The 22,447-nt window shown below is 39.8% G+C and overlaps 1 protein-coding gene across 14 annotated transcripts in view; it reads left to right on the top strand.

Annotated features, from left to right (window-relative positions):
• The window catches only part of UTRN (utrophin), a 537,684-nt gene that overhangs the window by 390,616 nt on the left and 124,621 nt on the right, over positions 1-22,447 (top strand). For all 14 annotated transcript variants that reach the window (XM_047770002.1, XM_047770001.1, XM_047770005.1 and 11 more), the window contains one exon: positions 1,578-1,734. In XM_047770002.1, the coding sequence (XP_047625958.1) occupies positions 1,578-1,734 (157 nt within the window). The remainder of the gene's footprint in view (positions 1-1,577; positions 1,735-22,447) is intronic.

Raw genomic sequence — 22,447 nt, 5'->3', positions numbered from 1 at the left:
TATTACTCAGTAAAGGAGCAATTTTGTGGAAGTGCAATCATAAGCCAAGGTTAAGGTGAAAGTTGTTGTATGAAAGGATATGAAACATGGTCGACAGAAGTTTCTTATACCTAAGGTTGCCCCAAATGAGTTGTCTTTGTCTTTACTATCATAAATCTTTAGTCTTTGGAAGCTGTTGTGTAACAAGGCTTATGCCTGTCTCCATCAGCCCTGCTCCCTTACCCTGAAAGGTCATGGACAGTCAAGATAATTCCATTTCATGCAGTTTAACTGTCCACATTCATGGTCTGTCCACTGGGGAGATGAACGATTGAGGAAACACTGATTCCTTGGTCTTTCGAGTTGTTTTTGACTGGTTCTTCTTTTCAAGTCCAACTCGTGTGAGTGGGCTTGAGGTTGTATAAATGAACTTTCTCCAACGCTCTAACAGGAGTAACTGGCAAATGTGTCTTTTATTTACATTTCTGTTCTCAAAGGCTTCCATTCTTATCGAAGCCTTCATCTCATAAAAATATATTTCCTAAACATAGTTCCCTAATTATGAAATTCATAGTTTAAGAATCTGAAGGTACTTTTCTGTGCCCCAAACAGAAGTTATTATTGAAACAAAGACCTCTTCTTTGAATCGGAGTATATGGTTCTGTAATCGATAATTTTTGCTCAGTTGTTTTCTTTTTTTTTGTCTTTTTTTTTTTTTGCTATTTCTTTGGGCCACTCCCACGGCATATGGAGGTTCCCAGGCTAGGGGTCGAATCGGAGCTGCAGCCACCGGCCTACGCCAGAGCTACAGCAACGCAGGATCCGAGCCGCGTCTGCAACCCACACCGCAGCTCACGGCAACGCCGGATCGTTAACCCACTGCTCAGTTGTTTTCTATTCACAGTGGATGTTTGTCACTGGACATCATTCAGCCATAAGCTACATAATATTCTATCCAAGTAATGTCTTGTTTTTCAAATTTTTGAGGTAAATGTTAGTGATAACTGCTTTCAGCAATTTATTTGAGTATAAGAGAAATCAAGACATTAGTCACTCCATCAAATCAGCTTTTTTAGAAAGAAAAATAATATGAGCCTGTTGTAAATACTCAATTAGTACAACTATATATGAAAATTAAGTGTTTATTGTATTCTCAGTAGTAACCACATCTGGTATGTTATCTTTCTATTTTATATGCATATGACTTCTTTCTCCTCTCTATCCCTCTCTTCACATATGTAAGTGAAATAAGAAAAAATGCATTTGAATGTGCATCTATATACTGTACATAAACTATTGAGACTTTCTTAAATAATTTCACATCACATCATGGACATTCATCTTGAAATCCTCCGATTGATGCCTTTGTGCTGTGTATGTTTTAACTTTTGACAGATATTACCAACATACCCTCTGCATATTCTAGCTTATTCAAAATTGGTTTCTTTCAGGAAATATATATTACTTTTACAAATTGCCAGCTTCTTTCTTATTGTGAGTGTTACTTGATCATGCAGGTTTATGAAGCTAAAGAATAGGGTGTAAGTTTTGGGATGCATTTCAAACATCTAAGTGTGGTCAGCATTCTCTTTCAACAGGGCCCACTTGGAGGCCAGTGCTGAGAAGTGGAACAGGTTGCTGGCATCTTTAGAAGAACTGATCAAATGGCTGAATATGAAAGATGAAGAGCTTAAGAAACAGATGCCCATTGGAGGGGATGTCCCAGCCTTACAGCTCCAATATGATCATTGTAAAGTGAGTTGACCACATATGGTGGGGATCTTTTTAAATTGATTTTGATTTTGGTGAAATAAATACTCAGAGTAAATATGTGAGTGGATCCAATTATGACAGGTTCCCCCCACCCCAACTGCCACCTCCCTGTTTTTAATTATCAGTATTTAGGCATTTTATTTAAATTGCATGCATTGCTCCATTTGTTTCAAATTAAGTTTTCTCTTTATAGTTGAAGATTTTTCAAATGTCTCAGGTCTCTAAAGCATAATATTGCTTTTAACTGATCATGAAATTTATCTGTTCCTAGTAGATTTTAAAATATTAATATGTTGTATTGGAGAAACATTTTACTTTATCTTAAATTCAGAAGTTATAGAGTCATAAAGAATCACAAATTATCTTGCTATTGAAATATTTCACTATTAAATGAAAGTGGAAAAAAATAAGAACCTAGAGTAGTGGGAAAATAGAATAGATTTAAGTCTTAAAGCAAATGAAGACCATTGTATTTAAGATCATTTTTTATGTTTGTTTGTTTTTTTGTCTGAACTTTACCCTTTTTTGTTACATTTTTGTTCTGCTCAAATCTCTGGCTCTATGCAAATTTATACTTTTACTCTGAAAAGCAGGTATGCTAAGTGTGATCAACTGACATGTTAATTCTTACATCCTTGTATTATTTAAATTCCCTGCCTCATTAACTTTCTACTCATTTGTTTGATCTCTTTATATCCATTTTTCTCTTTATACCCATTTTTTCATGTATCACATATCACCTTGTTTTGTTTTATTTTTTTTTCTCTTCACATGTAAGGCAAGTTCTTATTCTAAATCTGTACATTTTAATGTGATATTAGAACTCTGTTCCCATTTTAAAAGTGACAAACATTAACAATGCTTTTTCTAAAGGAGGATGTCATCTATGTAATAAGTTGCTTCAGTGCAAAATGATAAGACCTTAAACCTTATTTTATTTTGAACACTTGGAACCCAGGCTATTCAAGTTACCATTTGGGTAAATTTTTTCTTTCTACTTGAAAAGAAAATATGAAAAAACGAAAGAAAAAGAGGCTATGATAGACAAATAGCTCTAAGATTAAAATCAAAAAGGAAGACACTGTTGCTATATAATATACAAAAATTAATAATAGTGATAGAAGATTTAAAATTACTGATTTAAGAAAATCACATTTCTCCTTACTTTTTTCACCTTTCCCTTCTATTAATTATTCATATACTCTTTTGGGGGATTCAGGTATTAGTGATGAAATAGAATAATACAAAGCTATTCTAATAGAAATGCTTTGTTAAGGAATCAAATGTGCCTGTGACTGTATGTTACTATTTTGATCAAAACTGAAAAGTTTTTAAAATTTTTACTTTTATGGAAGTATGGTTGATTTACAATATCATGTTAGTTTCAGGCATACAGCATAGTGATTCATATATATATATATATATTCTTTATATATATATTCTTTTTATATATATATTCATATATATATATTCATATTCTTTATATATATATATTTTATATATATATATATTCTTTTTCAGAATCTTTTCCCTTATAGGTTATTACAAAATTTTGAATATAGTTCCTTGTGATATACAGTAAGTGCTTGTTGGTTATCTATTTTATATATAGTAGTGTATATTGTTAATTCCAACTTCCTAATTTATTCCTCCCCCACCCCCTTTCCCCTTTGGTAGCATACATTTATAAAACTGAAATCTAGAGGTAATAAAATGACTCTAACCCCTCCTCCCACCAAGGTTACCCTATTTTAGATTGTGTTTTATTCTGTCTTAGGGCACAGTTGCTCTGCTTCAGCTCTTTGGACCTGGGGGTTTAGATGATAAAGATAATATTGATAATGATGTGATGCTAATATCATTTCACTCATCCAGCAAGTATCTGAGTGCCTAATATGCACCAGGCACTACTCTAGGCACTGGTGAATCAACAAATGAACTTAACAAAGTTCTTGCCTGAGTAGTGATACAGATACCAGACCAATAAGCAATAAATATGTAATACTCCTCATGGTAGTAAGTGCCCTGAAAAGAAGTAAAGCAAGGAGAGGGAGCATATAGACAGCCAAGGTGCTATTTTAAGTGAAGAAGATTAGGAAAGTGCCATAATTAGGATGATTTTCAAATAGAGACCTAAAGTAAATAAGGCAGTAAGTCCTGCTATTCACTGGGGGTAGAAATCTTAGGGAAAGAGGGATGGAAAGACACAGGCCATAGAGGCTGCAATATTCTGGACATATCTGGGGAGTAATATAGACACTAGTGTGGTGGAGACGGTTTAGCCAAATAGATAAGCGAGGTGAGGTTTGGGGTGGGGATGAGTGGAAAGGGTTCAGATCACATAGGTCCTTGAAAGCCCTCTGTAAGGGCTTTGGTTTTTCCTCTACATGAGATGGGAGGCCATAGAAGGTTTTGATAATTATAGTGCTGTGATCTGATATATAATCACTATTGGTTAAATTATGAAGCAAATATAGAGGAGTTTAGGAATATATTTCAGTAATCCATGTAGGGGATGGTAATGACTTGGACAAGGACAGCACGGTGGAGGTAGTAAGAAGTTACTGGTTTCTGAATATATTTGGAAATAACAACAGGGTTTGCTTATGGATTAGATACATGAGATATGAGAGACAGAAGTGTTATAGCATCAGGAGTCAAAGTTTTTTGGACAAAGCAAACAGAAGAATGGAAGTATCATTCAGAGAGATGTGGAAGCTGCTGGATGAGCACTCTGGGGAGGAAATTTAAGAGGGCTTTTTTTGACATTTTACACTTAAGATGCTTATTAGGCAGTTGCATATACAAGTCTAATGTTGAGAGGGCTAGATCAAAATTACTGGCATATATTTTAGCCATGGAATTGGATGAGATGATGAGATGATGTCAAAAATTCCAAGATGTGAGTTGAACTCCAGCCTTGCCAGTGTTCTAAGCTAAACCAATTCTCTAATTTATCCTCAATCTTTTCTTAAAATCAAAATCCATTTGAGTGTGTATGTGGTTTCTCTGTGTTTCAGACAAGATTTTTCTTTCCCGTGTTCTTAGAGATACCTTCCCCCACAGCCATCAGATTTTTTTTTTTTTTAAATCAGGAGAAAGTGTGTGTGTGTGTGCGCGCACGCGCGCACACACACACACACATGCGCGCATCAGTCCCCTTATTTATAGTTGAAGAGAATGAGAAGCATATGGTTTAAGGAGATATGAGTTTTTCTCCTTCTTCCCTCACTTTCAGCAAATGCTTATCGTTTACTTAGTGTGTGTCTGTCAGTTTCTAAGACACCAGAAAGACAGTGGTATAGAAAACAGACGTAGGCACTGTCTGCATGGAGCTTACCGTTAGGGAGAGCCTGTGTTTGTCCTTCTCAAACTTACAGTTCTTTTGTCTCCTCCGTGCTATGAGAATTCACTGCCGGCAAGGTTTGTAGCTGAGCTGTAAACTGCATATCGCTATCCCACATCCCTGGTTGTCTGTCTACCATCCCTTTCTCTAACCCCCAACCTTGGTCCATTGGTTATAGTTCAGGTATGTTTTCAGTTCACGTGCACATTTAATACCAATCTTTTTTTCCTTAAGGGATTACATAATTCTGTTCAATTATAACATTGTGATTAGCTTTAAACAGAACATAAAATAATTTTATACTCTATTTTCACAGACATAGCATTAAATTTAGCATTTAGCCTTTTCTTTTAGTTTTTTCTGTTATTACAAACTCTGTAATTTTTTTCTGACTTTGCTATTTTAGATCTTTAATTATCAGAATAAAGTTTTAAAAATCCTTTGAATTTTAAAGAACTCTTGCCCTGTGATTTAAAAGTACATAATTAAAAATGTCAAACTCAGTCCTTTAGTGGCTTATACTAATATTAGGCAAGATTTTTTAGTCTCTAAAACTTCCCCATAGAGGAGTTCCTGTTGTGGCTCAGCAGGTTAAGAACCTGACTAGTATCCATGAGGCTGTGGGTTGGATCCCTGGTCTTGCTCAGTGGGTTAAGGATCCAGTGTTGCTGCAAACTGTAGCATAGGTTGCAGATGCAGCTCAGATCTGGTGTTGCCATGGCTGGTGTAGGCTAGCAGCTGTAGTTCTGATTCGACCCCTAGTCTGGGAACTTCCATTTGCTGCAGGTGCAGCCCCAATAAATAAATAAATAGATAAATAAATAAGATAGGAGTTCCTATCATCGTGTAGCGGAAACAAATCTGACCAGGAACCATGAGGTTGCAGGTTCAATCCCTGGCCTCGCTCAGTGGGTTAAGGATCCAGTGTTTCTGTGAGTTATGGTGTAGGTTCACAGGCATGGCTCGGATCTGGTATTGCTGTGGCTGTGGCACAGGCCAGTACTACAGCTCCAATTGGACCCCTAGCCTGGGAACCTTCATATGCCTCGGGTGCAGCCCTAAAGAAAATAAATAAATAAATAAGTTAAATAAATAAATAAAATAAAATTTCCCCATGGGAAGACCTTGATTTGAATTCTAACTCCTCTCATTTTACAGATAACTGTCTAAATTACTTTATTTAGAACCACACAGTACTATTTAGGGAGTAGAATTAACTTGACATAATCTCTCCATGCTAAATTAGAATGTCTTGAGATTACCCAATGGAATTTTCTTTTAAATAAGAGATGAAGAAATTTAACACTGGCTTGTTAATTATTCCAGGAGATGTGATCTCCTAAATGCAAGTCTTGAATGTCATTGTATACAAGTCTTCTAAAGATCAGTATAGACAGTGATACCATATGTCCTTCTGTTATGGACAAGACAAATACACATCTACCAGATGCATCTAAAAACCGCCTGTGCTGATGTTACACTTAATTAGCACTTAAGTTTTACATTAAAATTTCCAATGACATTATTTATGTACACAATAAAAAACAAAGCTGTGCTTAGTCCCTTAGGTGGATGTGGGCTTACTACATTCTAGAAAACTGTCAGGGAACTCACAAGTTGCTTCTAGTGATGTCAAGGAGTTATATGAAGAATTTGAAGAAAGTGATTATGAGTAGATATCTATTTCACCTGTATCCTCAGCAGTTTTTGTATTCAAGTTTGCTGAAAAACTTGTCTTTAACTCGTCTCATTTGGGTAGTGGTGTATTATTTCTATCCTGAGGTGCCTCATGTTGGGCCTCTCTGTACAAAGCTATTGAACCTAGTACATGGGCTTAGGTAGACCTGATTTCGGTCCCCACCCACTCCACACACCAGCCCTATGATCTAGGCTTTGGGACATATTGTCCAATCTCTTCCATTTCCAACCATCACTATATATATAAACCACTTAGCAAAGTCGCAGGTGTTCAATAGTTCAGTAGTAGCAATTGTTCAAATAATGAGTATTCAATAAGCCATAGTTATTGGGGTTATTCTTTAAGGTAGGACTTACATCCGATAGTGCATTTTATTTTTTTTTTATTTTTTATTTTTTTTGTCTTTTTGCTATTTCTTTGGGCCGCTCCCGCGGCATATGGGGGTTCCCAGGCTAGGGGTTGAATCGGAGCTGTAGCCACCGGCCTACGCCAGAGCCACAGCAACGCGGGATCCAAGCCGCGTCTGCAACCTACACCACAGCTCACGGCAACGCCGGATCGTTAACCTACTGAGCAAGGGCAGGGACCGAACCCGCAACCTCATGGTTCCTAGTCGGATTCGTTAACCACTGCGCCACGACGGGAACTCCCGATAGTGCATTTTAAATTTTAGTTGCTCTATATCTACATTTTCTTATTTTTCCTTAGTGTTTGGGCACTGTAAGTTTTGGTGTCATAACATACACTTACTATTTTAGCCTGTTGGTCTCTTAAAGAAACTTAGACTCCTCAAGAAATTGAAAGAAAACATTGAAACAACAATATTTTTAAGAATTAATATGGGATAAGGTATGAGCCTAGAGACTGGAAGGTGATTTATTTCTTGCTCTTAATGAAAGAAAACAGTTTATCATGGAAAGGCCAAGCTCGTAAGACATATCTGCATGCACTGCCTTTAGTTAACTTATTAAAGGTTAATAGGCAAATTATATATGTTTAACCATGAGTCTCATTACCTTCAGAGTCAATATTTGAATGTTACTATAATTTATAAGTAAAACAACACAAATAATATACATTATCTTGCATTTGCATAACTTTACACTGAGTCCAGTCTTGTTTCACCATCACAGATGGCAGGGACTGTGATAGCTCAGACCAGTGTATTCAGTCACCTCAGATATACAGACATCGGTTTACAGGAACTTATATATTCTCAAAGTTTTCCAAGTCCCACATGTATTTCTTTTTTTTTTTTTTGGCTTTTTGGCTTTTTGGCTTTTTGCCATTTCTAGGGCCACTCCCAGGGCATATGGAGGTTCCTAGGCTAGGGGTCCAATCGGAGCTGTAGCTGCCAGCCTTCGCCAGAGCCACAGCAACGTGGGGGATCTGAGCCACATCTGCGACCTACACCACAGCTCACAGCAATGCTGGATCCTTAACCCACTGAGCGAGGCCAGGGATCGAACCCGCAACCTCGTGGTTCCTAGTCAGATTTGTTAACCTCTGAGCCACGACGGGAACTCCCCCACATGTATTTCTATGTTCTAGTCCTTTAAATTGCATCAGCGATTTAATTACACTTTTTCGTAATGGTTCTTTGACAATGGCACAATCTCTTCCTCATCCATCCGTCCATCCATCCATCCATCCATCCATTTATCCATCCACCTTCACTTTTAATGGAATGACTTGCATGTTGAAATTGATGCTGAATATACAAAGGGCAATAAATCACAGACTTTCCTAAGCGACATATTTTAGTCATTCCTATATCCAAATGCTCTATCTTATGGCTATATCCAGAAAGAATAATGACACATTTAAATATTTAGGTGATGGCTCTGAGACTTCAGTTAAAATGGTGCTGTAAGGTCATGCTTCCAAGTACCTCATCCACTTAGACACCTAGCAATTACAGACAAAATGTAAAAAATAGAAAACCAAATGGGACAAAATTGGGCTCCAAAAATACAACATTCTGTAGACCAGAAAGAAAGCAGAAAAGCAAACTAGTTAGGAGGGTTGATGTTGCTGGAAAAATGTAACAGTCCTAGGTAATGAGCATGCATAAAGCTCCAAAGCAAAGGCTCAGCTCAAAATCTCTCTTATACAGTGAAATGGGTGACTCATGGATTGGCATCTTTTCCTTCTGTTATGTAAATGTCCCAGGAACAGATGTTATGAAACATCAGTGTATTTTGGAACCTTAATTACCTATATTTTCTTGGACGTTTTAACCAGTGACACAGAACATTGATAGATTTTCAGCAACAATAGTAAATACTCTGTTCAACATTTTAATAGTACGTCACATAGACAGACCTGTTAAATCATAATCTTACGTCAGAGGTCCTTGATGAGAAAGTGTTTGGGACCTGGTCCACGTAAATGGTGGCTGATCTCACCTTCCAAAGTTGCTGAGAATCTGTCTTCATAGTTTTCATCATTTTTGTTTTGTGTAAAACTATCTAGGTTGCAGAGGCAGCTCGGACTGTGCATTGCTGTGGCTTTGGCACAGGCCAGCAGCTACAGCTCCCATTCAACCCCTAGCCTGGGAGTCTCCATGTGCTGTGGGTGCAGCCCTAAAAGAGACAAAAAGACCAAAAAAAAATTAAAAATAAAACTCTCTAGGCTATATGAGTTATTTTCATTAAATAAAACCATATTAATTTTTGTAATATACTACCTAATACAGACCAGCAGAATTTGCCTGCCTCTACAGTCGAGGATTAACCTATTAAATTAAACTAGAATCACCTTCCAAACTTCATAAGTATCTGTTTGGTAAACAACACAAGCATATTATTTTTTCTTGTGTAGGTACAAATTTAATACACTCAAATATTAAAATAAATTACCACTTTAAGATATGTAATATTCCTAATGACTTCTGGAATAAATTAATAAAGTTGAATTTTCCCATTCGGTGACTAAAATTTTTAGCATCATTTAAAACATTTTTTGGAAAGTGAGGTCACTGATACGCAGCTTCACTTTCAAAAGTGAGGTTACCATTCAAACAATTACTTAGAATGCACTTACAATGTATGTAGTGTTCATTTGTAATATTATGAATGTACTTTAGATACTTGAAGATTGGATAAAACTGGAGGTACAGTTTTTGCTATTCAATTTTTACTTCATTTACATAACAGTGTAAATATTAGGTTATATAGGGACAGTTATCAGAGTGCTAACACTCTGCAATATAATGCATGTTTGATTTCAGAAAAGGAAATCATCAAGAATAATTAAAAATGTATGATTCAGGTATATCTTATAAGTTTTTCCATTCCTTCAGGGCTTCTCTGTCCTTTGCCTAACCCAATTTAATTCCTGTATTCAAACCTCATTATATAAGAGTGAGGATACTTGGGCCTTAAACTGAATTCCCAAGATAACATTTGCAAGATTACTCATTAAAATAACAAATTTGGGAGTTCCCGTTATGGCTCAGTGGAAACGAATCCAACTAGTAACCATGAGGATGTGGGTTCGATCCCTGGCCTTGCTCAGTGGGTTAAGGAGCCCGCATTGCTGTAAGCTGTGGTGTAGGTTTGCAGATGCGGCTCAGATCCTGCGTTGCTGTAGTTGTGGTATAGGCCAGCAGCTGTAGCTCCAATTAGAACCCTAGCCTGGGAACTTCCATATGACATGGGAATATGAAATACATACATACATACATACATAAAATAACAAATTTGAACATTGTCTTTAAGATAGCAACACCCCATCATTAAATTTAGTCAGTGTGTGTGCATGTGTGTGTGTGTGTGTGTGTGTGTGTGTGTGGTTATTCTCCCTGCTAATCTGCCATTATACCTGCAAACCTATAATTTCAGTGTCTTGCTGTGTTATGAAGTTACTAAATGTAAAAAATTAGCTTTTTTCCAAAATTGATTCAGTTATTTTCCAAGTTCCCATTCAGCTTTTGCCACCTATATTGACTTATCAAATGCACAGCCCCCTAAGGGCCATTAGCAAAGACAGCAATTCTCTTAAGTGAGCCTGCACCTACCTGCCGCATCCCATGCAACTGACTGCAATCGACTTGACTCCCAAGCCTGATATGGGTAATTGGAAGGTCACCTCCAAAGGGCCATAGAATATCCAAGTTTAGAGGGAGAGTCAAGGCAGCCTAATTGTCACTCTTTAGTGGTGACATGAAAGAGTGGACAACAGATGTAGGTAAATAGAGGTGTGTAAAACCCAGCAATGCAGGTCACCCCTTTATTCAGCCCCTTCCTAAAGAACTGTCTCTGCACATATTTAGCCCAGACGCAGTTTCATTTATCTAAACAGTTCATTTATTCATTTAAAAAACTTGTAAGTTGCTCCTGATGTTTGCTACATACCTGACTAGGTGCTGAGCATACATCATTTCCTAAGACTGCTTTTTTTTTTTTTTTTTTTGATATTTCTTGGGCTGCTCCTGCGGCATATGGAGGTTCCCAGGCTAAGGGTCTAATCGGAGCTGTAGCCACTGGCCTACGCCAGAGCCACAGCAACGCGGGATCTGAGCTGCATCTGCCACCTACACCACAGCTCACAGCAATGCCGGATCCTTAACCCACTGAGCAAGGCCAGGGATTGAACCAGCAACCTCATGGTTCCTAGTCAAAGATTCGTTAACCACTGAGCCACGATGGGAACTCCAAGACTGCTTTTGCTATCACAGATTTCCCTATCTCATGACAGAGACAGGCTTGCTAACAAGCAACTATAGGAGTTCTCTGGTAGCTCAGCAGGTTAAGAATCCAGAGTTGTCACTGCAGCAGCTCAGGTTGCTGCTGTGGCACAGGTTTGAGCCTTAGCCTGGGAACTTGCACATGTCGTTGGGTGTGGGCAAAAAACAAATGAAAGAAAGAGAGAGAGAGAGGGAGGGAGAAGGGGAGGGAGGGAGGGAGGGAGGGAGGGAGGAAGGAAGGGAGGAAAGGAGAAAGAAAACAAGCAACTGCAGGAAATATCAAAAGCACTGTAAGTCGATATGAACACACAGCCAGGGAGAGAGATTGTTTGTACTTGGGAAGATTGGAAAAGCTCCATAGAGCAAGTATGTAGCCTTTGAGCTAGAAAGAGACCTTGGAATAAGAATTTGCTAAAGAGTGTTATCAAAACCCCTGTAGTGAGGAGTTCCCGTCATGGCTCGGGGGTTAAAGAATCAGACTAGGAACCACGAGGTTGCAGGTTCAATCCCTGCCCTTGCTCAGTGGGTTAGGGATCCGGCATTGCCATGAGCTGTAGTGAGGAGTTCCCGTCATGGCTCGGGGGTTAAAGAATCAGACTAGGAACCACGAGGTTGCAGGTTCAATCCCTGCCCTTGCTCAGTGGGTTAGGGATCCGGCATTGCCATGAGCTGTGGTGTAGGTCTCAGATGCGGCTCAGATCCTGCTTTGCTGTGGCTCCTAGCATAGGCCGGTGGCTACAGCTCCGATTCGACCCCTAGCCTGGGAACCTCCATGTGCCGCGGGAGCGGCCAAAGAAATGGCAAAAAGACAAGAAAAAAACCAAAAACAAAAAAACCCTGGAGGGAAAAAAATCCCCCAAATTAGCCAGGGCGTAACTTAAAGTATGCAATAGGGCAAGAGCTGTAGCCTGGCTCTCTCTTTGATTATACTTAGAACAAGGCTGAAAGAGAAAGAAAGTCCAAGTTCAGAACCTAATATAGTGCCTAAGAACAGTAAACACTGAATGTATTTGCTAGATGAAGGAATGCATTATGCAAGCACGTTTTTTTAAAGGTGTAGGAAGGACTGCTGTTTTATTACTGTGAGAAGCTAGAGGATTCCTATCTTAGTGTTACATTCATACTTAGTATTCTGATTCAGGAATCGTTTTTTATGTCAGTGGGGTGGAACCAAAATGAATTTATATATTAAATGTTCATTCAGGGATGTTAACCAAAACTTTTAAAACACTATGGAGATTTTTTTTTTAATTTTGTCTGCATTCCAATGAAAAGTAAGTCTGTTTTCTTTCCCCTTTTTCCTGTCGTTTTATTAGTGCTATCAAATTTAACGACTCTTCTGCCCTTTTTTGCTGTCATACTGTAATGACTTCGGATCCATATATGCTGATTTAGCATTGAAAGTGAGTTGGGGAATAAAGTAAATTACATTCTAACAGATTCTCCTTATGTTTGTATCATTTTTTGTTTCTGCTTGCATTCTGCAATAAGCAGTTAAGTGCTTTTTTGAAACCAGAAGCTAAGAAAGCCTGCTGTAGCAGCAATACTTCTATTTGTTATAGTTCAGATGCTTTGGGTTATGGGTGTGTGTCCCATGCAGGTGCAGTCACATAGAGTTCTGCTCTTGGAAGGGCCTGCACTTGATTTAATGCTGTGCTGCCACCATCCCGACATGCTTAGCAGTATTTGAACAAGGGCCCTGCAGTTTCACTTTGCACAGGGTTCTGTCAATTATGTAGCCAGAGCTGCTTGCATCAAGAAGAAAAGCATTAATATATGTTTTGCCATAAGTAAAACAACACTTTTACAACAACAAAAGCCTCTTCAAACTTACTTCAAGCATCCATTTTCTCCTCAAGTAAGTAAGCCATGCTGAGCCCCCATTCTGCATTGGTTATATGTGCCCAATTATAACCTGTCATGTCTCTGTTTATTGACGTTGGCTGAGTTGTGACCCTTCTTGGTCCTCCCTTTCCTGTTGACTCACTAACTCTGCTTCTGTTCTGTTTCTTTACTTGACTTTGAGGGTACCACTCTCCTGATTTTCTTCTCACCTTACTGGCAGCTCCTTCTCAGTTTCCTTTGCTGGTTTTTCCTTCTTTCCTCAGCTTCCTACAATTGGGATGCATCAGGGGTCAGGTCAGGCCATACTAACTTCTCTATAACCATTTCTTCCTGAAATCATCTGGTCTCCTGATGACTTTTACATGCCATCTATATGGCAGCCACTCCCAAAATGGTTTTTGTTGTTGTTGTTGTTGTTTGCTTTTTATGGCCACACATGTGGCATATGGAAGTTCCCAGGCGAGGGGTCGAATTGGAGCTGCAGCTACCAGCCTAAACCACAGCACAGCAATGCAGGGTCTGAGCCGCATCTGCGACCTATACCACAAGTCACGGCAATGTGGGATCCTTAACCCAATGATCAAGGCCAGGGATCGAACCCACATCCTCATGGATACTAGGCAGGTTCATAACCTGCTAAGCCACAATGGGAACTCCCCAAAATGTTTGTATATTTACATACGATCTTCACTTTGTAATCCAATAGACATCTCTTGCTTAGTATGTCCAAACTGAATTTTTGAATTTGCCCCTGAAAACTTGATCTACCGAGTCTATCCCATTTCAACTGATAGAATCCTATGCTGATTTCCAGGTAAAAAATAATACTCACCTTTAGTCTTCATCTTTCTTGCCTCTTCAGTCTGTTAGGAAATCTGGTTGGTTCTCTGTTCAGAACATAGAATGTGAATCTGACTTCCTCATACGAGCTGATCAGAGCTACAGTGATAAGTCTCAGTTTTATTCTCAGGACAGCAGCCAGAGTGTTCATAGTCAAATAAACCAGAACTCTGTAGTGACTTCCTATGTAACTCAGAGTAAAAGCTGCGGTTCTCACAATGGTCCCCAAAACCCTACAGGATCTGACCTACCTCCCACTCACACCTTGCTCATCTCATTCTTTCTATTTTCTCGCCTGCACAGTGGTTTCAGCCACACCATGCCTTCATTCACAGCACCATGCTGTTTCTAGGCTTGGGATGCTCTTGCCCTGATATCCACGTGGTTAACTAGTCACTGCTTGCAGACATTTGCTCTATGGCACCTTCTTTTTTTTTGTCTTTTTGTCTTTTTTGTTGTTGTTGTTGTTGTTGTTGCTATTTCTTGGGCCGCTCCCGCGGCATATGGAGGTTCCCAGGCTAGGGGTCGAATCGGAGCTGTAGCCACCGGCCTACGCCAGAGCCACAGCAACGCGGGATCCGAGCCGCGTCTGCAACCTACACCACAGCTCACGGCAACGCCAGATCGTTAACCCACTGAGCAAGGGCAGCGACCGAACCCGCAACCTCATGGTTCCTAGTCGGATTCGTTAACCACTGCGCCACGATGGGAACTCCTCTATGGCACCTTATTAATGAAGCCTACCTAGACCTCTCTGCTTGAATTGTAATCTCCATCCCAGCACTCCTAATGGCTCTTACTCTATTTTGCTTTTCTCTTTTTCCACATAATTATTTATTTTCTACTGTGTATTTGTCTACTTCCGGCCCTTCGGATGTTTGATCAATATTTGTTGAATGTTGAGTAAATGCCATATACCCGAAGAGAACAGGTCGTTTGGTATAAATGTTCTTATTTCCTCTTTATCTCTCTATAAGCCTTTTAGACTTGTTCAAAAAGATACGTTTTGAAAATATTTCCATTTTAAATAGCTGAATCTTTAATAAAGATAATAGCAGACAGAAATGCAACAGTCTTTCCTCAAGAGCTGGAAATACTTTCAATTATATAACATACTTGTAAGAAAATTAATCAACACCATTATACTTTATGCCCTAATTTTGTAGTCAGTTAAAAGGTTATCTTTTTCCTGTCTTAATACAGCCTAAATTATTCAAAACTAGAGTTGGAAAGATTTTTTTATTAGGGGAAAAGAATTGGTATATCTTTGATTGTTGAGGTAGGTTTTAAAATATAGTTTATTATTTTAACCCTCTTATGTGGAGTACCACCAGATTCTCCTAGTATTTGAGCTTCTTTCTTGTGTAGAAATTTGATGTCTTAAAAGCTAGACAAGTTAAGATTCCTAGCAAACATAGGGAGTGGCTTAAACATATGGAGTCTCTCATTTAGTAACTATGTTGACATGTATTACATTTTATTAATAAATCTATAGCTTCAGAGAGGTCATTGAAGTAAAACATAATGCAAGTCTTATGATTGTTAGAGACATTAAAAGTATGCTTCTAAAACCCATTTGCAATTCTTAATAATGCCGTTCTTTTCAAAAAGTAGTTTGCAGACTACCCTTGTGGTGTAGGTGGTTAAGGATCTGGCATTGTCACTCTGTGGTGTGGGTTTGATCCCTGGCCCGGGAACTTTCATATGCCTCAAGCAGGGCTAAAAAGAAAAAAAACAGGGAGTTCCCTTCGTGGCGCAGTGGTTAACGAATCCGACTAGGAACCATGAGGTTGCGGGTTCGGTCCCTGCCCTTGCTCAGTGGGTTAACGATCCGGCGGGCTCGGATCCCGCGTTGCTGTGGCTCTGGCGTAGGCCGGTGGCTACAGCTCCGATTCGATCCCTAGCCTGGGAACCTCCATATGCCGCGGGAGCGGCCCAAGAAATAGCAACAACAAAAGACAAAAAAAAAAAAAAAAGAACAAAACAAAACAAAACATAATTTGATCGATTGTAAATGAACCTGATTTCTTTCTTTGGCATTCTCTTCTTAAAACTATGGTTTTTAATTGTGAAAATAATTTGTTGCAGATTTTGTAAAATGAAGAGCAAAATATTAGCCATAATTTTATCACTGTAATACAACTATTTTCATTTGGCTTTATTTTTTTTCCTCATAGTCACCTTTCACACAATTTTAAGAGGGTACAAAGTTTTTTCATGTCTTTTCCACTTAGGTATATGTCATACCTATTTTCACATTGCTATGTAGTCATTTTCACAATAATTTTTCAAGGTTACTTAATGATCCCTGGTATAGCTGTAGTAAACCTAAATATTTTCCAGGTGTTAGATATTTAAGTTGCTTTCATTTTTTTAATCATAAATAATGTTATAATGAAAACTTTTGTGTTTGTAGCTCTTTCTGGATCATTTTCTTAGGATATAGTCCCAAAGGTGAAATTCTTGTTTCACAGAGTATGAACATAGTAATAACTCTTGATATATTGCCAACCTACTTTCCCAAATGATTGAACCAATTTTCTGCTTCCACCAATGCATGAAAGTTTCACTGCAGCCTTGCCTGTGATTTCTCATTTTTGGCCCTTTTTCCTGTGGACCTTACATTGTTAGCATTACAATGCTGGTATTCCATGTCAGCATAGGAATTTAGAAAGAAATTTCAGGATGCCTGATTCTCTTTTCCAAAGAGAAGAAAGAGGGAGAACTGGATGGTTGTGTATGATTTAGTTGTGCTTAGAAGCATAGGGAAAAGGTCTGCTGTTTCTTGAACTGATCAGTTGATGAAATTTGATATTTATACCAGATTAGTGTGCATAATGTAATCTGGCTAACCATTTTCTTTCTTTCTTTCTTTCTTTCTTTCTTTTTTTTTTTTTACCACCACAGAGGTTTATATTGCTCTTTTATTCTGGAAAAGAGTGGTTCACAAAAAGACACTACATTTATTTGTTTGCCTTCTAAGAATCTGAAGTGATTTAAGAGTCTGGCAACACAGTTCAGTGCTTCCTAAACATTGTGATCTAATCTTGCAGGACCACATAATTCCACTTTTCTCATAATTAAATAATTTACCCCTTAGAAGAATTAAATTGTTTCTGCTAATGGAGGAAAACTATTGATAAAACAGTGAGAACTTTCCTCCACAAGTAACAGTGAATAGAGACTGAGGAAAGAAACCCGGTCTTGGACAAGAGCTAAGAATGATGAAAGACTTTGCGGTAACTAGTGACTCTACAGCACTGAATAGTTTCAAAGTATGTTCACATCCAGTATCTCACCTGTGAAGATAGCAGGATGACTTTGTTATTAACCTGCGGAGAAGTTAGGGGATAAATTTAAGGGTTCATGGTGGGTAAGGGTCTGCTTGCATGGTGTGCACTGGACTATATACACAAGGCTTTGGGCTGCAAATAAATCTCTGGTTTTACTGCACCGCAAAACACTTTAAATGCCTCCTGACTTTTTCATACACAAATTCATTGAGTTTCCACTCTACCCTCTGGGGCATAGATGTGAGCCTTCAGGAAGGGCTCGGTCTGGTGTAGGAGTCAGGTCTGCAAAGAGGCCAGGACAAACAGGCACGGTGAAAGCTCCACCAAAGTGGACACCAAGTGCTACACTGGTGCAGAGGAGGGCAGGCTGGAGGTAATGATGGTGAGATTGGTATTAGAGCCAGGTCCCTAAAGGGTCAGGAAGGATGTCTGTTGTGGATCTTTGACCAGTGAGGGTCAGTGAGATTGCTAAGAAAGCACATAGACATTGTGCCTTGAGAAATGGCTTTTGCTGTGAAGGACTATAAGGAGATGGCTACTTCCCTCCCCTGCTGTTCAGAATTATTTTAGGCTGTTTACTTCTATAGACCAGCTTCGTATGAAGCTACTCGCATTTCCCAGTTTTTCTTCCTTGAATCCCAGATTTTCTTAGAAGTCAGTTTACTCATTTCTTCATTCAACCAACACATATGCCAAGTGTTGAGATGGAGGTAGTGAGAAGGGGCCAGCCATTGGAGATTTGAAGCAACAGCTTTCTGGGTTGCAAAGGCAAGAAATGCTTGATGTCTTCTAGGGACAGAAATAAAGGCTTTGATACTGGAAATTAGGGTGATTAGTAGTTGACTTGGGGAGAGTAGGGAAGGTCCAGATCTTGGTAGGAAGTTGAGTGTTTGTTCTAAGTGCAACAGGAAGCTGTTGGAGGGTTTTGAGCAGAAGGGCAAAAGGATCTGATTTATCTGTAGTCTTTTTTTTTTTTTTGTCTTTTTGTCTTTTTAGGGCCGCACCCATGGCATATGAAGGGTCCCAGGCCAGGGGTCCAATTGGAGCTGTAGCCACTGGCCTACGCCACAGCCACAGCAATGTGAGATCTGAGCTGCATCTGCAACCTATACCACAGCTCACGGCAATGCTGGATCCTTAACCCACTGAGCAAGGCCAGAGATTGAACCTGAGTCCTCGGGGATGCTAGTCAGGTTCGTTAACCATTGGGCCACATGGGAACTCCTATGATCTGGACAATTTTAAGAAAAGTGCATCCCAGTGAACTTTGCCACTTGATATATAGGCATTGTGGATGATGGCTTTAGATTAAAGGGAGGAGAAAAAAGGGGGGGTGACGCCAGCATTCAGGTCACACCCACATGTTTGTCATTCTTCTCCCCTTCCCTCAGTCCAGTGTGCCAAGTTGGACACTTGAGGATGGCAAGGATTCTCCTTCTCCTTCCAGGTTCTCTCGAGCCCTGTTTTCATACTGAGAGGCTTGCAGCATCCTGTCCACATTCACACTGCCAGGAACAACTGCCGTAACTGCTGTTTCCTTGGCAGCGATTCACGCAACATAGTGAGAGATGCCACGTTCAGGAGGAAAATGAAGAGCAGCTGATTGACTCCAGAAACTTTCTTACTTAACCCACGCCATTCACTTCTTTATACCGCCTTATCCTTTAATCCCCTGCCTTCCCCCTGACGAGCAGCAGGTGGGGAGACGGGTTCCCCGACCACTCAGGAGAATCATTGAGAATCTCACTTTTAGGCATTTAAAGTTGAATAAGGAGGGAGTTCCCGTCGTGGCTCAGTGGAAGCAAATCTGACTAGCATCCATGAGAACTCGGGTTCGATCCCTGGTTATGGATCCAGCCTTGTCGTGAGCTGTGGTGTAGGTCGCAGACACAGGTCGGATCCTGTATGGCTGTGGCTGTGACGTAGGTCGGCAGCTGAGCTCCGATTAGGCCCCTAGCCTAGGAACCTCCATATGCCATGGGTGAGGCCCTAAAAGAAAAATAATAATAAAGTTGACTAAGGAGCGATTTACTCCGCTGCCTGACACCCATGGGAATAGCAGGAGCCACTGAAGAGAAGTAAAAGGAGAGGTCATCTCTGCTGAAGAGGGTATTGGGTTCACAGAAATTATCGAGAATGAAAACTCTACCCAATATTCTGACAACGCATATGGGGGAAAGAATGGCTATGTGTGTATGTATAACCGAATCACTTGATTGTATAGCAGAAATTATCACAACATTATAAATTAACTACTTGAGTAAAATTTTTAAAAATGGAAAAGAAATTGATAAATCTTAAAGCTTTTTTTTTTTTTTTTTACCATAAAGCCTGTATTATCTTTAAAAAATGGAAACCTGTGATTTTGTAGTCAAATGCTGATAATCGAAGCAGGTCTTCATTAATCTGATGTCAGGGGCATCATTTAGTTTAAATGAGCCTGCAGAAGCTACTTAGTAGGGAAAACAATGAGAGACTAAATTACCTTACCTGTTTATTCTGTTTTCTTGAATTGCTTTTCCACTAGTTACCTTTAATCTAATTCCAATTCCTTTTTCAACACACAGTTTACATGCTTTTGAGAAGGTTTCTTGTGACATCCTCCATCTCCCTCTCTCCTCCGGTGTTTTCAGCACTTTACTGATACCAGCTCTCGAAGACCGGAGGCACCTACCACATTTTCACTAGCACCATTCTTTCTCTTTACACTTTAAGTTCCTTGAGTTCAGATCATGTTTTTTAATTGCAGTCTTCTTTTATGCCTGGCTTGGTTCGCTATAGACTGTATGAATTTAGTATGTGTTTTGAAATTTGTATTTTGGTGGAAATCTTTGTTGGAAAATCCTATCATACACTCTTATAACACCTTGGGATGACGGAGAAGTTGAATATTTTCTAATGGCCCTGGGACAATCATTGCGCCTTCCATTTATTTCTCTTGACTCTTAAAGCAGCTGAGCTTCTATCCCTTTATATGAAACACTTTAGAGCATGCAATTTTTTGTTAATTTTATGGCCACACCCATGGCATATGGAAGTTCCCAGGCTACAGACTGAATCTGAACAACAGCTGAGACCTACACCACAGCTGCAACAATGTCAGCTGCTTTAACTCAGCACGCAAGCCAAGGATGGAACCCGCACCTCTGCAGCCACCTAAGCCTCTGCAGATTCTTAACCCACTGCATCACGGCAGGAACTGCAAGCATTCAACTTTTAAAATACAATTTCCATTTTCTTTTTTGAAATTATTCTGTATCTTCCTCCCATTACAGTTGATCATGGCCTACTGCTTTTAGGCCCAAGTTTCATTTTACATGTGTTTGTCTGGGAAGGGAATTAGGGGTCTTTCCACCTTTGTACTAGGACAGAAAATGCATAAGCTTTGTGACAAGTTGCCACAGAGAGGACTTTTAGGTTAATGGCCAAGCTTGAGCCAGCAAGGTAGCCAGATGTCTGCTGTATGAAGAAGTATATGTTACCAGGTGGAAATCACAAAGACTTTTTTCCCCCTCTAACTTTCATGATATAAAATATTTTTACAGAAGTAGTTACCTTCATTCTCTACTCATTCAGCTCTGACAGGGCCAGCCTGCTGAGCTGGATAAGCACTTCTCCCAGGGCCTTTGCACTTACAGCTCCCTCTGCCTGGATTGCTCTTTTGCCAGACTCCCTCTTAAGGCTGGCTCCCACACTTCCTTCAAATTTTTCTTCAAATCTCACTGTTTTGAGAGGCTTTCCTGACCACTAATATAAAATATTACCAGCTCCACGAGTCATTATTTCCCACTCAAACCCTCCCTTTGCCCCTTATCCTAAGTGGTAGACTATTAAAATAATAATCATGCCTCTCTCTGTCCAAGACTCTATGCAGAGGGACATTCTTCAAGAGATGAACTTGGGAGTTCCCATCATGGTTCAGCAGTTAATGAACCCAACTCGGATCCATGAGGATGTGGGTTCAATCCCTGGCTTTGCTCAGTGGGTCAAGGATCTGGCATTGCTGTGAGCTGTGGTGTAGGTTGCAGAGGCGGCTTGGGTCTGGCATTGCTACAGCTATGACATGGTCCGGCAGTTCTAGTTCTGATTAGACAGCCTGGGAAGCTCCATATGCTACAGGTGTGGCCCCAAAAAGACAAAAAAAAAAAAAGAGAGAGAGAGAGATGAACTATATTTTCCATTCTCCCAACTCTGTGCTGACCTCATAACTCACTTCAAACAATAGAATGTGGCAGAAGGGATGAACAAATTCTAGAGCTAAGGAGTTCCCATCGTGGTGCAGTGGAAACGAATCCGACTAGGAACCATGAGGTTGCGGGTTCCATCCTTGGCCTCGCTTAGTGGGTTAAGGATCCGGCGCTGCTCTGAGCTGTGGTGTAGGTCACAGACGTGGCTTGGATCCACATTGCTGTGGTTCTGGTGTAGACTGGCAGCAACGGCTCTGATTAGACCCCTAGCCTGGGAACCTCCCTATGCCACGGGTGTGGCCCTAAAAAGACAAAAAAAGAAAAAAAATAAAATAAAAAAATTCTAGAGCTGTGCTATTATGGGAACCTTTGTTGCATGCAACCATTTCTATTTAATTTAAATCAGGTACAGTTGGATAAAATTTATAATTCAGTTCCTCGGTTGCATCAGTTGTATTGCAGGTACGTACGAGATAGCCACACCCAACTAGGGTTGCCATGTTGGTCTGCATAGTTTTAGAACGTTTCCATCATTGTAGAAAGTTCTTTTGGACGGAGCTGTTCTAGAACTAAAGCCTTTTTCACTCTGACCTTTGGGGACCCCAATCATCCTGTTGAAGAAGCCCAGTCCAGCCTACTGGGCAATTAGAAACCACAGGGAGGGAAACCAGAGTGCCCCAGCCAATAGTCAGCAATAATTTCCAGAAGTGTGAGTGAGACCATCTTGGACTTCCAATCCCATTCAAGCCACAGATGACTGGTAATCAGCAAAAGAAGTGGTCAAATTGCTAATCC

The sequence above is a fragment of the Phacochoerus africanus genome, chromosome 2, assembly GCF_016906955.1.
Source record: "Phacochoerus africanus isolate WHEZ1 chromosome 2, ROS_Pafr_v1, whole genome shotgun sequence".
Taxonomy (NCBI): domain Eukaryota; kingdom Metazoa; phylum Chordata; class Mammalia; order Artiodactyla; family Suidae; genus Phacochoerus; species Phacochoerus africanus.
This window is presented reverse-complemented; position numbering and strand designations above follow the sequence as displayed.